Source organism: Labeo rohita, chromosome 16, assembly GCF_022985175.1.
Source record: "Labeo rohita strain BAU-BD-2019 chromosome 16, IGBB_LRoh.1.0, whole genome shotgun sequence".
Lineage (NCBI taxonomy): Eukaryota > Metazoa > Chordata > Actinopteri > Cypriniformes > Cyprinidae > Labeo > Labeo rohita.
The window spans coordinates 30,912,047-30,928,968 of record NC_066884.1 but is presented as its reverse complement, the minus strand read 5'-3'; the positions used below and the strand labels follow the sequence as shown (position 1 = coordinate 30,928,968).

Sequence of the window (16,922 nt, the reverse complement as noted above, 5' to 3'; positions counted from 1 at the left end):
GTGCAGTCTGCCCGGCACATGCGTTGCTCTCAGCATACAAGAAAAGTTGACCGGACCCCATTCCAAGAGGTGCTCCACTAGAATGAAAAAGCACTTCGAGGGGAGCCCTTCCTGGTGATTTATGTAGGACACCATGGTCATGAAGACGATAGAGGGCCTGGGGTCATTAGATGAGCCCTACAGCTCCTCCGCCTCTGAGGCCGCTCCCACCGAAGAAGACCAGGTTGCTCACGGCAGCAGAGGGACGCTGGTGTGAGTGAGAATAGAGGACGGGAGAAGCCTCTCTGTGTGGAGAGGGTGAGGCATGCGGGGGCTGAGCCTCTGCCCCGCTGTTTTTTCCTCACAGGCTCCTGGGAGAAAGAAAATGGAAGGGCCCGAGGGGCAGAGTCGATTTCTAAAAAAAAAAAAGCTATCCATGAGCGCAGAGAGGAGAGACTCATAAACGAAACGTGAGTGTCGTTTTAGCGTGGACTTTCTCCAAGCATGAAGCACACTCCCCGTGACGGTCAGCGGTGTGCAGGGGGGCCCTGCATGAGTGACAGTAATGGTGTGGCATTTGAAACAACACTGATGGAAAGAATGCTCTTAGAAAGAGGGTCTTGTTCTGCTGCAAAGGCTTGTTAAATGGCGAAGGCTTTGAGTTTCGTAGAGCAAAGATGAAGTCGTTGCTGAAAGAGCTGAGGATATCTGAGGATCCTGTGCCAGAATGTTTGCTTATACAGCCAGATGCCGAGCGGGCTTCGTGGCTATTGGCTCATGCAGCTTTGCTGCCGAGCCATTGGTTCATTTTTTTTTTTTAACTGCATGAACCAATGTGCTCCCTTTCACTGGTCCTTGTCAGAAAAAGGCTTCATTATCAGAGAAAAAAGAAAAAAAGACCCCATAGCGTCTAAGCGACATAGTACGAGTGAAATATCGATAGGAAACCTTTGTAACATTATAAATGTCTCTATCATAACAAACTTCAAACTTATATTTCAGATAAATGCTGATCTTTGGATCTTTCCATTCATTAAAGAATCCTGAAAAAACCATACTCAACTGTTTTAAATATTGATGACAATAATAATAATAATAAACAGAAAATCAGCATATTAGAATGATTTCTATGTGACACTGAAGACTGGAGTAATGATGCTGAAAATTTAGCTTTGATAACAGGAATACATTACATTTTAAAATATATTCAAATAGAAAGCAGTTATTTTAAATAGTAAAAATATTTCACAACATTCCTGCTTTTGCCGTATTTTGGATCAAATAAATGCAGGCTTGGTGAGCAGAACAGACTTTTAAAAAACATAAAAACTTACTGTCCAAAACTTTTGACTGGCTGTGTATGTAGTTATTTTTAATAGATTTATTAATATAGTTATTACCCTACTTTTACTCTACCCTGCAGCGACCAATACTTGAACATTTCCACAAACAGGTTTGTTCATTTCAATTAACTGGTTTAAAAAAATATATTTTTACTCCAACGTGTAATGCCGTCACCTAGAACATATTCTAACATGACACGTCACACTGAAAGGTATGTCACGCTGAAATATTCAAATAACGTCACATGCGAAGGCATATAGCTGATTCTTTCACATTTTGTAATATAGATCATTATTCTACATCAGCACTGTGCCCTGTGATTGTAGATGTTTTTAGGAATGACATGGCATATTTGAATGATCTGTTGTCATTACCTAACAGTACATGTGTCATGTTCATTATTTGGGAAGATATATTAACTCACCAGTTTATAATCCTTTGAGGATAGCTTGGTGAACCACTGGTTGTATTCCAGAACAGCAATTATGGCCACCAAATCCCTGCACACACAAACATGCACATGCATGCTAATGTCATCCTCACTCACAGCTTGTTTTTATTATGTTGACAATCCTAATTCAATTTTACAATGTTTTATATAGATCCACACAACAGGCCTCATTCATGAAACACGAGCAGAACAAATTTTTGTGTAAATTGTTCGTAAAGCCATTCTGATGTTAACTTTCAAATTCATGAAAATGTTCGCATTTTCAAAATGTGAGTTGCCATGAAAGAAATGTACAACTTCTCCCTACCACGTGTAGATGGTGTGTAAGATGTTCAAACCGATGACAATGAATTTTGATGCACTGCCATAATAAATACGTTCATTTGCCCTTGCCCTCTTTTTGAATATTTTGTATTGTTTTTTAGTTGATAAAAAAATACCAACAAACCATCCTACTTATACAGCTACTGCTTACAGCAATGGATAATCAGAATCAGAATCAGAATCAGAAAGAGCTTTATTGCCAAGTATGCTTGCGCATACAAGGAATTTGTTTCAGTGTTATTAGCTTCCAGTACACAGAGACAACAACGCACAGACAATAAAAATAAGAGAATAAGAAAAATACACATAGAACATAAATAGAATATAAATAGACCAAAATAAAATAGAATATAATAATTATAATTTGTAAAAAATAAATTGACAAATAACTAGGTGGTATGTACAGTTGTGCTATGTGTGATAGGATGGAATGCAGGGATGTGTTAGGGGAGTATTAGGGTGGAGGTGGTAGCAGTAGATGTCAGATTATTCTACAAATTTTTATTGCACAATGGGAGGAACATTTTAACTGTTCATAAGGTGGATTGCCTGGGGGAAAAAACTGTTCATGCGTCTGGTAGTCCTGATATTTGGGGCTCTGTAGCGCCGGCCGGATGGTAAGAGTTCAAAGAGGGGATGGCTTGGGTGCGAGGGGTCCAGAGTGATTTTCTGAGCTCTTTTCCTCACTCTGGATGTATATAGTTCCTGAAGGGTGGGCAGGGGAGCACCAATAATCCTCTCAGCAGTCCGGACCATTCTCTGCAATCTTCTGATGTCTGATTTTGCAGCTGAACCAAACCAGACAGTTATTGATGTGCACAGAACAGACTTGATGACGGCTGAGTAGAACTGTCTCAGCAACTCCTGTGGTAGGTTAAACTTCTTCAGCTGGCGAAGGAAGTACAACCTTTGTTGGGCCTTTTTAACAATGGAGTCAATGTGAGTGACCCACTTCAGGTCCTGGGAGATGAAACATCCCAGGAACTTGAATTTCTCCACTGTAGCCACAGTGCTGTCCATGATGGTGAGTGAGGAAAGTGCAGGGGGGTTCCTCCTGAAGTCCACTTTCATCTCTACAGTTTTAAGCTTGTTCAGCTCCAGGTTGTTGTGACTGCACCAGACAGCCAGCTCTTTTACCTCCTGTCTGTAGGCAGACTCGTCACCGTCCCGAATGAGGCCGATAACCGTGGTGTCGTCAGCAAACTTCAGGAGCTTGACAGAGGGGTCTTTAGAGGTGCAGTCATTGGTGTAGAGGGAGAAGAGCAGTGGAGAGAGAACACAACCCTGAGGGGCGCCAGTGTTGGTAGTGCGGCTGCTTGATGTGAATTTCCCCAGTCTCACCAGCTGTTGCCTATCTGTTAGAAAGCTGGTGATCCATTGACAGACAGAGCTAGGAACAGAAAGTTGGTTTAGTTTGGTGTGGAGGAGTGAAGGAATGATGGTGTTGAAGGCCGAACTGAAGTCCACAAACAGGATCCTCACATAAGTCCCTGGTTTGTCCAGATGCTGCAGGATGAAGTACAAGCCAATGTTCACTGCATCGTCCACTGACCTGTTTGCTCGGTAAGCAAACTGCAGGGGGTCCAGTAAGGGTCCGGTGATGTCCTTCAGATAAGCCAGAACCAGTTTTTCAAACGACTTCATGACGACAGATGTTAGCGCCACAGGTCTGTAGTCGTTAAGTCCTGTTATCTTGGATTTCTTTGGAACAGGAATAATGGTTGAGCGTTTTAGGCAGTCAGGGACTTCACACAGCTCCAGAGACCTGTTGAAGATCTGTGAAAAGATGGGGGCCAATTCGTCAGCGCAGGTTTTCAGACAGGCTGGTGTCACACCGTCTGGGCCTGGTGCCTTTCTTCTTTTGTTCTTCCTGAAGACCTGGCGCACCTCATCTTCGCTGATTTGAAGTGAAGGAGGGGGGGAGAGGGGGGTTGCTGAAAGTGGTAATGGTTGTGTGAAGAGATCATCAGAGCGGGTGTGGGGGGTTTCAAATCTACAATAAAACTCATTCAGGTCTTCAGCAAGTCGTTGAGTCGCCTCAGTGCTGGGGGATGGTGTCCTGTAGTTTGTGATGGTTTTCAGGCCTTTCCACACTGAACTTGGATCATTCGAAGTGAACTGATCTTCTAACCTTTTTGCATAGGTCCTTTTAGCCACTCTAATCTCTTTATTCAGTGTGTTCCTGGTCTGGTTGTACAAGACTCTATCCCCTTTTCTGTAGGCATCCTCTTTGGCCTGACGAAGATGTCTGAGTTTTTCTGTAAACCATGGCTTGTCATTGTTGTATGTTAGATAAGTTCTGGTAGGAATGCATAAATCCTCACAGAAACAGATATATGAAGTAACAGTCTCTGTGAGCTCGTCCAGATCGGTGGCAGCAGCTTTAAAAACACTCCAATCAGTCAAATAGAAACAGGATTGTAAGACCTGTTCTGTTTCGTTGCTCCATCTTTTTACAGTCTTAACTACAGGTTTAGCAGATTTAAGTTTTTGCCTGTAGGTTGGTATAAGATGGACCAAAGCTGCCCGTGGGACAGAGTGATATGCTCCTTTAATTGTGGTGTAACAGTGGTCCAATATATTACTGTCTCTGGTATGACATGTAACGTACTGTCTGTCTGTTTGTCTGTATTTTGGCAGTTCACGTGAGAGATTTGCTTTATTAAAATCCCCAAGAATGATTAAAACAGAGTCCGGGTGTTGTTGTTCTGTCTCTGTGATCTGATCGGCGAGTTTCTGCAACGCCAGGCTTACGTGCGCTTGCGGTGGAATGTACACGCTCACGAGAATAAACGAGCAAAACTCTCGCGGCGAATAGAACGGCTTACAGTTTATGAAAAGCGCTTCTAGATCAGAACAGCACATCTTCTTTATCACTGTTACATCTGTACACCACCTCTCATTGATGTAAAAGCACGTCCCGCCGCCACGCGATTTTCCCGTTGATTCCGTGTCGCGGTCTCCTCTGAACAGCTGATATCCCGGTAGATGAATCGCGCTGTCCGGTATAGCCGCGTTCAGCCAGGTTTCCGTGAAACACAGAGCAGCAGAATGTGAAAAATCCTTATTTGTCCGGGAGAGCAGAAGGAGTTCGTCCGTTTTGTTGGGTAGAGAGCGGAGATTCGCAAGATGTATGCCCGGCAGCGACATCCTAAATCCATGCTGACGAAGCTTCACGAGCGCGCCGGCGCGTTTTCCCCTCAAGGGAAAACCCTCAAGGGATATTGACTTATTTCCCCTAATAAGTCAATATTACTGCTTTTTTATAATTAGTAAAATTATTAAAAATGAGATTGTGGCCGTGGATATTCCAAATCCTAGCAACCAAATAATGTCTCAGTTGGAAAAACGCTATGCCACCAAATGTTCTCAAGCGCCACCAGCTGGTCGTTTTAAGATAAGCACCTGACATTTTTTTCAACTGGCTAAAAACTCTTTCGTGGACACACACTATTGAATGTTTGTTGTTAGTCATATGGCCTATTAGTCTTTTTTGCATTTACACAATATACTGGAGTCCAATGTTCCTGGACACACAATTTGCATAGCTGTAATTCATAGGAAGGGAATATGCTAACTGTGAATGAGCGTGCATGAGTGCCCTATTTACGAATAATTGGAATTTATTAACATACACGTTTAATTATCAAATCGGATGTTTATGAAGCATTTGTTCATCTGGAGAAGAGTTTTCGGGAAGGTCTGTTTTACACGCAAATTACTCAGAATTTACTCATATATTTAATTTACTCATATATATAGTTTTATGAATGAGGCCCAATGAGATTTTTAACAATAAGGATCTTTATTTATTTATTTATTTATTTCAGAATAAAAGATGGTCTAATGATTACACCAGTTATTGCAATAGTCCACAATCTTATTTTTTCACAAAAAAAAGATTCTGACAAAAAAAAAAAAAAAACATAAACATAAAATTATTTATTTATTTATTTTTACCTGTTCTCTAGGTGACTGAAGTCATGAAGGTTAAGTTCTTGTGTGTCTTGTGTCAGATAAATTGTGTCTACATCCTGATTGGCAGGAGGAAAACAATTTGAATTAGTTATTATAGTGCAACTGTAGAGTTAAGATAGCTTAGTGTCCCTTCAGATAGCCAAAAGTGTGTGTGTGTGTGTGTGTGTGTGTGTGTGTGTGTGTGTGTGGGATACTAACCCACTGAACCTCCTCCCGATAGGGCACGCCAAACCAGTCGCAAACACACCTGTACTGCTGCGAGAAACCCCCTGGAGAAACAAGGGTCATATGAAAGTTATATCAGTCTCATAATCAGAAAACACAAACAGATGTATGACACAGTGCATTGTGGTCATTTACCACAGGGCCCTGGCTCAGATCCACTCTGATTTTCCCACAGTGTCTGCAGAGTGCTGATCCTCTCAGGAGGCTCCATGGATAATCTCTTTATCACCTTCCTACCAGAATCAGAAAGAGAGCACTTAAGACACTACACCTACACAGAAAATGAGCTTTCATAAAACACACAGACACAACAAAACACAGAGACAACCTTAATGAAGACCTAGTCCACAGCATTCAGAACCTGTACTGGGCAGAAGGTTCACCTTCCAACAGAACAAGAGTGGCTTATGGACAACTCTGTGAATGTCCTTAAATGTCCCAGCCAGAGCCTGGACTTAGAGAACTTATTCCAAGGCACTTTATATAAAGTATTAACTATAAACTAATAGTTTGCAAATAATTTATATCACATTTACATTTATTCATCAGCCACTTTATTAGGTGTACTTATTCAACTGCTCATTAACAAATATTTAATCAGCCAAACACATGGCAGCAACTCATTAAGGAAGGTAGACATGGTCAAGACGGTCTGCTGAAGTTCAAACTGAGCATTAGAATGGGAAAAAAAGATGATGTAAGTGACTTTGAACATGGCATGGTTGTTGGTGCCATACAGGCTCATCTGAGTATTTCAGAAACTGCTGATTCACCAGGATTTTTTATCTTTGGGGTTTACAAAGAATGGTCAGAAAAACAGAAATTATCCAGTGAGCAGCAGTTATGTGGATGAAAATGCTTGAGGTCAGAGGAGAACAGCCAGAGCAGTCCAAGCTGATAGAAAGAAAATGGTAAGAATGGTAACCACTTGTTAAAACTGTTGCATGTAAAAGAAAAAAAGAGTTCAAGTTTGAAGAAACGACAATTCATTTACTTTTTAGGGGTGCTTTCACTGCATAGACTGGACTGTTTTTGAGGAAGCCTCAAGCAATACTGATGAACTTACTGAGACAGTGTGTGCATATGTTTTTTCTTTTCTTTGTTCTTTCTGTACTGATTGTATTGTTCGTTATAAGTCGTTAGAGTATTCACTGATAAAAATCCTTGGATCTCAAAAAGAACAGAAGATCTTCTGCATCAAAATAAAATAGCTTTTCAGATGGGAGAATTACAAAGAGTTAGTGAGATTAATAAGATGATGAGAGCAGAAATACAGAAGGAAAGGTTAAAATTTAAAGATAAGGTAGAAGAGCAGCTGAATGGAAAAAAAAGTTAAGATCAGCATGGCAGGGGGTCAAAACCTTGGCAGGTATTAAGAAGAAGGATACCAAGATAATCAGTCAAAAAAAGTCCAGGCCCTGATAACATAGAGGTAAGGTGTTAAGTGCAAATCAATTATGTACATTTTTTCTCTTAAAGTACAAAAAGTCCCCAAAATATGGAGGAATTTAAATGGGCAAGAATTTATGATTTTAGACCAGTTGCACTAAAATCATTAATTATTAAACGCTTTAAGACCAGCCTTGACCTGACCTTGAAAGATGCTATTCTTTATCTTTTAAATCTGGTTTATAAACATTTAGGGGGAAAAAAAACAAACAAACAACAAACTAACTAAAACGTTTGCTCATCGTGTGTTCATCAATTGTTTTTAACACCATAAAGCCACAATCGTTAATAGAGAAATGTATATTTCAATTCAATATTGATTTAAAGGTTGCTGGATGGATTTTTTATTTTTTTTTTTTTTACAGAAAGGCCACAATGTGTTAAAGTCAACAATGTATATAATAAACAGTTGTTTTGTTCCGCAGGCTCTCAAAGTTGTTGTCTGTCACCCTTGTTATATTTCATGCACACAAATGATTGTCGTACTTCACATGAGGACAGGCATATTATTAAATATGCAGATGACTCATGATAGCGAGTCTTCTACAGGAACAGAATCAAGGGCATGGTGACATAGTGTAGAAAAGTCCGCCTTCAATTAAATGGGGGAAAAAAGCCAACTTCAGAGAAGAGAGCCTTGACCCCCAAGAGAGAGTGCAGTCTCCGCACTAAGAAGTGAAAGGCTTCCACTTCAAGACTGTAGTGGACAGCACATTCCAGGGCCCAGTTTATAGCAAGGGCCCCTCCCTGACCACTATAGTGGACAGAGGTTTGCTACATTTTGATTGGAACTTGGTGAACTAACATAAGAAAACTGTCCAACGCCATCAGATAAAGATGCCAGGACAACAGCCAGATACGTCTTAGAGGGCAAGAAGAAGACCTTTGGTACAAAGACCGGGAAGGACAGAACTTCCTATTGGTCAAAATGCAGTTTCTGCCCTCCACCCACCTTGAGACTGATTCCAAAGGTTTTGGCGTGTGACTGAACATATAAATTCCTTAGGACCACCAGATGCAGCAGCATTGGGTGAAACAGAGGGAGATCACAAAGATCCATCCAAATCCATTCATAACTAGGTTTTTAAACCCTAAAACTGGTACACTACAACACACACATCTTATACTTATTCACAGAAATAAGTATTCTTAGTGACAGCAATGTGTAGTGCAACATCTTACACAAACTCAGCTGTTAATGGACAAATGAATGCATGCATGACAGTTTGATCTTTTCCCATTACGTTTGGACTTAACATGTTTGTGACATTGCCAAATGCATTCTGGTTATGGTTCGGAAAGTGAGAAATGCACCGTTAAATCTTTAGAGAGACTTTGCTAGCTTTGTGTTTGGACTATGCAAATAAATTCCACAGGAGGGAAGAAGGGTGGGCCACCCCATGTCCCCCCACTCTGATGGAACCACCCAATCACAGCATGGAAACTGAGAAACGCCAAATTGCAATCTCTTCATCGGAAGGTACCCTTCCAAAAGACTTGTTCTAAGTCTCCGGCCTGTTACAGGGAAGGCAGCAACAGAATCACCCGTTCTGAGTCTCCCATCTAGTGAGACAACAGCAGATACACCAGTTCTGAGTCTGAGTCCTGTGAAGGAAAAGACACAAACAGGACAACCTTCGTTCTGAATCTCTGGCCTGCAAAGCTGAGACAACAGCAGATCGACTCCTTTCCTAGTCTTTCGTCCACAGAGACTGACAGATACCCGTTCTGAGTCTAAATCCCATAGGAGAAAGACACTAACAGATCGACCTCGTTCTGAGTCTTTGGCCTGCAAAGGTGAGAAAATAACAGATACCAAGTCCAAGTCTTCAGTTTTTGAGGCAGTAACAGATATGACCACATTCTGAGCCTTCAGGCTGCAAGGAAAGAGATCATCTACGTTCAGAGTCTTCGTCCAGCGAGACAACAACAGATGCAGCGTTCTGAATCTCCATCCTAGGGAGACAAACGGATTGACCAAGTTCTGAGTCTCTAGCCCAGAGAGGCAGAAGACACACAGACATTTGCAACAAGGTTAAGCTCCGGTGAGCAAACCTTCACTTCAGGTACTTTTGCTTGCGTGTTCCAAGCTAAGGACCTTCAGCACCTACTCCAGGGCCACATCTGCATGTTCCAGACTTTATGACCCTTTGGTGCTCCAGGAGATCATCATCAGCGCTTCATGTTCAAGGCTGTCGAAGTGGATTCTTGCTCCTTCCCCCACTGTACTGCCACCAGCGCAACCAGTGGAAGAAGTCGCCGCCACCGGGCTGCTCACTCAACCACAGCAAACGTAAATATCACTTTCAAACCTATTCCAGAGACCTTGTCATTGTTGTATATTATCAGTATATGATTTTCTAATTTACATTGGGTATTGTATACCTGATTGCAGTTGATAACAAATCTTACATGTATTTATTTGATGCATAATAAGGTTTTTCACCTTATTTGTTTCAGAGTAGCAACAGTTTATCTTTCCAGATAACGTAGCTAAGTCTCTAAGTCTCCGGCCTGTTACAGGGAAGGCAGCAACAGAATCACCCGTTCTAAATCTCCCTTTCAGTGAGACAACAGCAGATACACCAGTTCTGAGTCTGAGTCCTGTGAAGGAAAAGACACAAACAGGACAACCTTCGTTCTGAATCTCCGGCCTGCAAAGCTGAGACAACAGCAGATCGACTCCTTTCCTACTCTTTCGTCCACAGAGACTGACAGATACCCGTTCTGAGTCTAAATCCCATAGGAGAAAGACACTAACAGATCGACCTCGTTCTGAGTCTGTGGCCTGCAAAGGTGAGAAAATAACAGATACCAAGTCCAAGTCTTCAGCTTTTGAGGTAGTAACAGATACGACCACGTTCTGAGCCTCCAGGCTGCAAGGAAAGAGATCATCTACGTTCAGAGTCTTCGTCCTTCGTTCAGAACGTGGTCGTATCTGTTACTGAACAGGTATCTGTCAGTCTCTGTGGATGAAAGACTAGGAAAGGAGTCGATCTGCTGTTGTCTCAGCTTTGCAGGCCGGAGATTCAGAACGAAGGTTGTCCTGTTTGTGTCTTTTCCTTCACAGGACTCAGACTCAGAACTGGTGTATCTGCTGTTGTCTCACTAGATGGGAGACTCAGAACGGGTGATTCTGTTGCTGCCTTCCCTGTAACAGGCCGGAGACTTAGAGACTTAGCTAAGTTATCTGGAAAGATAAACTGTTGCTACTCTGAAACAAATAAGGTGAAAAACCTTATTATTCAACAATGACAAGGTCTCTGGAGAACGACATCTCCATGCCGAACCCCCAACTGCTCTGATTGAGCTAATATCAACCAATCATCAGTATAGTTCAGTATGTGGATGCCCTGGAGTCGCAGAGGAGTTGGAGCAGCATCCACATACTTTGTGAAAGTGCAGGGGAACGATGAAGTACCCACTGTAGAACCCGGACACCCTGTCGCAAGAAGAGACCACCTCGATGGCCTGCTACCTCAAGAGAGTGTTTAATTCTTGCTCCATTACCAGAGCCTGCTCCCAAGTACTCACGATGAAGTACCCACCAGAGTGGGAAAGACCCCGTTGAAACGAGGCGGGGTAAACAGAACTGAATGCGGTAGCCCTTTTTCTACAGTGTGCAGGACCCATTGAGACACATTTGGCAGAAGGCTTCACACTGCCAAATAGTCTACTAAGGACATCAGCCTCTTAAGACTGACCTCTGGTGTAACCAGAGCAGCTAGCTCAGTGCCCTGAAGTGGTGGACCGGCAGGAGATGACCGAACTAGCTGTTCTAATGACCTGTGTAGAGGTAACGAGCCTCTCAGCTACGTTCCCGGGTGGTGACTGAAAGTGCACGTGTTTCAGAGCGTGTTCCCAAAGCATTCAACGGCCTTAACATGCTCAAAAACTTCATTAGGATGCCACAGAGACTGGGACCCGGGCGTGGCACAGAGGTTCTACAGCCCCCCCCGGAACACCTTCTAAAAACTTGATGTATATCCCGCACATACTTGCACGTATACATATGAAACTCGGTACACATATAAATCTCACTGAGCCGAACAACTCTCGCATTCTATGTCATTAGCTAATCCCAACAGGAAGTGAGCTATTCAGGGATGTGTAAAAAGTGCATGCTCTGGAATTTGAAATACTCCTCGGAGGGCTTTATTTGGATGGCCACCAAACTCGGTCACCATGACCTCAAGACATTGGGGATGCTAAGTTGCGGAGGGATTTTTGATATCTCGAACAATTTGGCCATGGTGAGGCGACGAAATTATGGCGAGAAATGAGAAACAGGAAATGGCTAATAACTATTGCACACATTGTCTGATTCTGATGAAACTTCAGGAGTTTGTTCATTGTATGATGCCGATCACACAGATGTGACTATTAGGAGTCAAAGTTATAGCACCACCTACTGGCAGCAGGAAGTGTGTCATTTTCAAAATGCTTTTAAATCAGCCTCTTAATTTTACTCGATTTGCTTCAAACTTCATCAGAATAAATGTCAAAACACGGCTGATGAGAATCTGTAAAGGGATTGTGGATACATTAAATGCTGTTGCCATGGCAACGTGTCAAACTTTAACATTTGTTTCCTGTGTTTTTGGGGCACTTAATAAGCTTAGATTTTCATGAAACTCAACACACACCATTATTAATGATAGTTAGACAATGGCAAAAGCTCATAAATGGGCGTGAAGGAGGCGCTCTATACCGCAACCTTTTGTCAAAAGTGTGTGTGTGTGTGTGTGTGAGAGAGAGAGAGAGAGAGAGAGGGTGCATTTAAAGTGCATTATCCTAACTCTTCACAACTTTTTACATATGAAAAACAAGTCTTAAGAAATATGTTTATCATGTTTTCAGAAACCGCAGAAACATTTAAAACATCACACTTGTAAACCGGCAGATGAAGACTGTAATACCAAGGATGAACACAAGATGACCTCATAGGATAAGGAATTTTTTTCAGCTCATTCTCAGTCTATCAGAATGATTTAAAAGCATTTTGCTTTTAACCCTTTCATTGCTGTAACCCTTCAATCCAAACTGCCACAGGGTTACTGTCAATGCATGGCACCAGGGTTGCGGATGCGCTGGCGGTGAGGGCCCGTCTTTGCTGCTTGCAGCTATATTTAGGGCCCGAGCCCTAAAAGGGCGATCACATAAATGTGTTTCTGGGGCACTTAATAAGCTTAGATTTTCATGAAACTCAACACACACATCAGTATTAATGATACTTAGACACTGGCAAAAGCTCATCAATGGGTGTGGAGGAGGCGCTCTATAGCGCCACCTTTTGTCAAAAGTGGGGGGGGTTAGTTTGAGCTACAGACACCAAACTCGGTATGTATGTTGTTCTCATCAAGCTGGACAACTTTCTAATTTACACCCATTAGCCACGACCAACAGGAAGTCTGCTATTTTGATTTGAATGTGGATTTTTGGAAAAATCTGGCTTTAAATAAATTCATACTCCTCAAAGCAGAAACAAGTAGTTCACACCAAACTTTGTCAACATGATGCCAACATACTGAAGATGCTAAATTGCAAGCAGATTTTGGATATTTTGAATGGTGATTTATGAAAGTAACAGTAAAAAAGATAACAGTAATTTTAAATATCTTTAAACTGCATTATTCTAACTCTTCAAAACTTCTTACAAATGAGGAACAAGTCATTCTTAGGAAACATGGTTAGTTTCATAAGCTTATCTTGTACAGAAGGCCCAAAAACATTAAAACTATCATATATCTTAAGGTGGTAGATAACGACTGTAATACCAAAGATGACTACAAGATGTCCTTGTACAATGGGTACAAAGGGATCCTTTTAAACTTAAAAATATATTCAGGTCATTCTCAGTGTATAAGAATGAAAAATAATGCATAGAATCAGTTGATATGTACTGCACTGTCAAAATACTTTTACATAATTATTGTATAAATGCTTAAAGAGCATTAAAAATTTTTTTTTAATCTTTAAAGGAAAAGTCATTAATGTTTAAATACATCCTATCCTCTCTCACTGATAGGATTAGAAATCTTTTGAGTCTGACTGTTTACTGCTCAGTTCAATTAATAGGAATTTAAAAAAATATATAATAATAAGTTAATATGTACTTTTATAACGGAGACTCAGGGTTCTTTGGATTCATATGCAGCTTTATTGAAGTGTCAGACAAAACAGGGTTAATCGCCAGCAAAACAGAGTCCTCAGAGGATAAAGACAAAGCGTAAACGATAAGGCAGGCAGGTTTCAGGGCAGGCAGCTTAACATCAATAATCCAAGTAACAATCCGGGTCGAAATACACAGAGAAGATTCACACAACGATAAACAGGGGTCGACAACGAGTAGGCAAAACAACGCTCAGAAATGACAGCCGTGGCAAATCAAGACTTCGCAGAGAAATGCTGTGTGTGTGTGACTTAAATGGTGTGGGTAATGAGGTGCAGGTCTGTGTGTGTGGGTGTGTCAGTCCCAGGTATGAAGGAGCATGGGAGATGAAGTCCGAATCTGACCAAATTAGAACTCAGGCGAGGGTTCCCTCTGGTGGTGCAGAGGAGGCGGTACGGAAGCCTCCACTGTAACAACTTTATTGGTATTATAATTATTTCACAAGTGCTTACAGATCATTAAAATAATATTTAAAAATGGTTGTAGATCATAAAACATGGTATCTTTTGTTAACATCAGTTAATGTATTAACAAATATGAAGTAACAATGAACTATATATTTTTACGGCATTTATTAATATTTTTTAATGTTAGTTTATAAAAATATGTTCATGTTATTTTACAGTACATAAACTAATGTTAAAAGATACAACTTTACATTTTAATAATATATTAATACTTTTTTAACTTAATATATAATTATAGAAATGCTATATAATTATTGTTTGTGTTAACTAATATGGTTAATGTTAACCCTCTGGGGTCTGAGGGTGTTTTGGGGCACTGGAGAAGTTTTGACATGCCCTGACATTGGTGCTTTTTTCAGTATCTTAAAAACATATTAATGGCTGAAGTCTAATTACACTGTAATCAGCACAAACTGGGCTACAATAATATGTAAGCAACATTAATGTACATGTTTGTGTTTTTGAGAAAACAACATTTATGCGTGGTTAGTGAAAATCTAAATTTTTTAAGCCACTGAAAGAAGACCAAGAAACACATTCAGAACATTTGTTCACGAGACTTTTGAGAACTGGATGTGGTAGGCTAGTTTTTTTTTCTACAAAATGATGTGAAAATTATCTTGTTCAGTCGTTCACAAAAAACAATATACTTCTTTAAATTTTCTAAGACGTGTATTGTGATCGAAAGGGAATATGCGAGGGAGTGACAATGGCCATTGAATATTTAGTGATTCACACCTGAGAGACAAAAGGCCCTCCCCTAATGGCCCATCAATGAGACTGTGACTGTCAGGTAAGAAACAATATGAGAAGATTCAGAGACTGGGGTTTTAGATTATCTGTATTTTATTTACAACACAGTATAATATAAACATACATTATGAAGGTCAAAGACACATTATTAAGCACACTGATCTAACAACAGAGATGTGAATAGATGAGCAAATCCTGAGAACTGTTTTCTGAATTCTGTTCAACAAGTAACACAAGTAAATCATACCTGATATTTAAGTGCTTGCAAAATTCATCATCAGTAGTCAAGGAACTTGTTTTACCATTAGAATATCTGTGTAGTTGAAGATCTGATGTTAGTACAGTGCGCTCAGAGGAAAAGTTTGCAGTATTCATCTGTTGTGCAGGTATCAGATCACAAACAACTAAAACAAAACAAAAAACATATGTGAGCATGTTAATATCAGGAGCAATTCAAAGCATCTTTGCTAAATAAAAGCATTAGTTCTATAATTTCTATCCCCAAAAAATATTCATATAGGTATCTGATCACTAAAATAAATAAATAAATAAATCAGTGAGCATGTTGATAGGCCTGGAGCAATATTGTTACATTAGCAATCACTAATATTGCCCATGTGATTTTATAGCTATCATATGCACACATGCTTTGTATTTATTATTATACAGTACAAAAACAATATCTGAGAAACTAAATTATTATTAAGCACATTATGTACACGTTTGAGCAGATACTTGCAGACAGAGTATTCAACAGTAAAGACTGATCTAAGCATTCTTGGGTTCCGTGTTGCAGAGTGGTGTGCGTTTGTAGCTCCCTGGAGTTTTATTCTTCTGAGGAAATCTCTATTTTACTATTACTTTCTGTTGTTTAAAGTGATAAAATATAGCTTTTTCCCACCAGATTTCTGTTATTATCCATCACACTAATCCGATCGCTCGCTTTTAATCTATAACCGCGAGTGCAGCGTGTTTGTAGTGTGTTAGCCGGTTAGCCTGCCATTTGCGTTCCCACTCACGTCTCTATTCACGTCTACTACCACTTTCCTTTCTTCCCTCGCTCTCATTGATCGCTCGTTTTTATTCTACAACCGCGAGTGCAGCGTGTTTGTAGTGTGTTAGCCGGTTAGCTTGCCATTCACTTTTACTTTTTCTCTCCGCCTCTACAACCGTTGTTGTTTTCTCCCCCTGCTTTTTTTTTTCTACACAAGTTCATCAGACAACAGTGGTGAGTTGAAATCGTTCTACAACTACGGTGAGTAATGGCTTCTTCTCCTTTTCTGGTAACCTGCACCACCTGTCATATGTATAGTTTATCAATCTCTGTCAGCAGCAAGGGATTCACATGTGATAAATGCAGGGAAATAGTTAGGCTGACAGAGAAGATTTCAGAACTAGAGACACGCATCCAAACTTTAATCGAGGATAGTAAGAATGTGAGGGCATTAGATACGGCTTTGGATGCGACTAGCTCAGGAAGTCCCGTACATTGTTCGGTTCCGGTAACTTCGCCTTTGCAGCAGGGCAACTGGGTGACTGTGAGACAGCATAGTCGCAGGTCAAACAGGTTCTCCCCACTCAGTGACGCACCCACTGAGAAACCTGATCAAAGTGCTCTAGTTATTGGCGATTCTATTGTACGGAACGTGAAAATAGAGACGCCAGCCACCATAGTCCAATGTTTACCGGGAGCCAGAGCGCCTGACATCTTGGCAAATTTAAAAGTGCTGGCTAATGCTAAACATAAATTCAGTAAGAACATTATTCACGTCGGCACAAA

The 16,922-nt window shown here is 40.8% G+C and overlaps 1 protein-coding gene across 1 annotated transcript in view; it reads right to left on the bottom strand.

Annotated features, from left to right (window-relative positions):
* LOC127177872 (F-actin-uncapping protein LRRC16A) overlaps positions 1–16,922 on the bottom strand; it is a 426,319-nt gene that overhangs the window by 314,014 nt on the left and 95,383 nt on the right. The window contains exons 6-9 of the mRNA XM_051130392.1: positions 6,437–6,534; positions 6,275–6,345; positions 6,059–6,132; positions 1,748–1,823 (exon numbers count right to left, since the gene is read on the bottom strand). Of these exons, the coding sequence (XP_050986349.1) occupies positions 1,748–1,823; positions 6,059–6,132; positions 6,275–6,345; positions 6,437–6,534 (319 nt within the window). The remainder of the gene's footprint in view (positions 1–1,747; positions 1,824–6,058; positions 6,133–6,274; positions 6,346–6,436; positions 6,535–16,922) is intronic.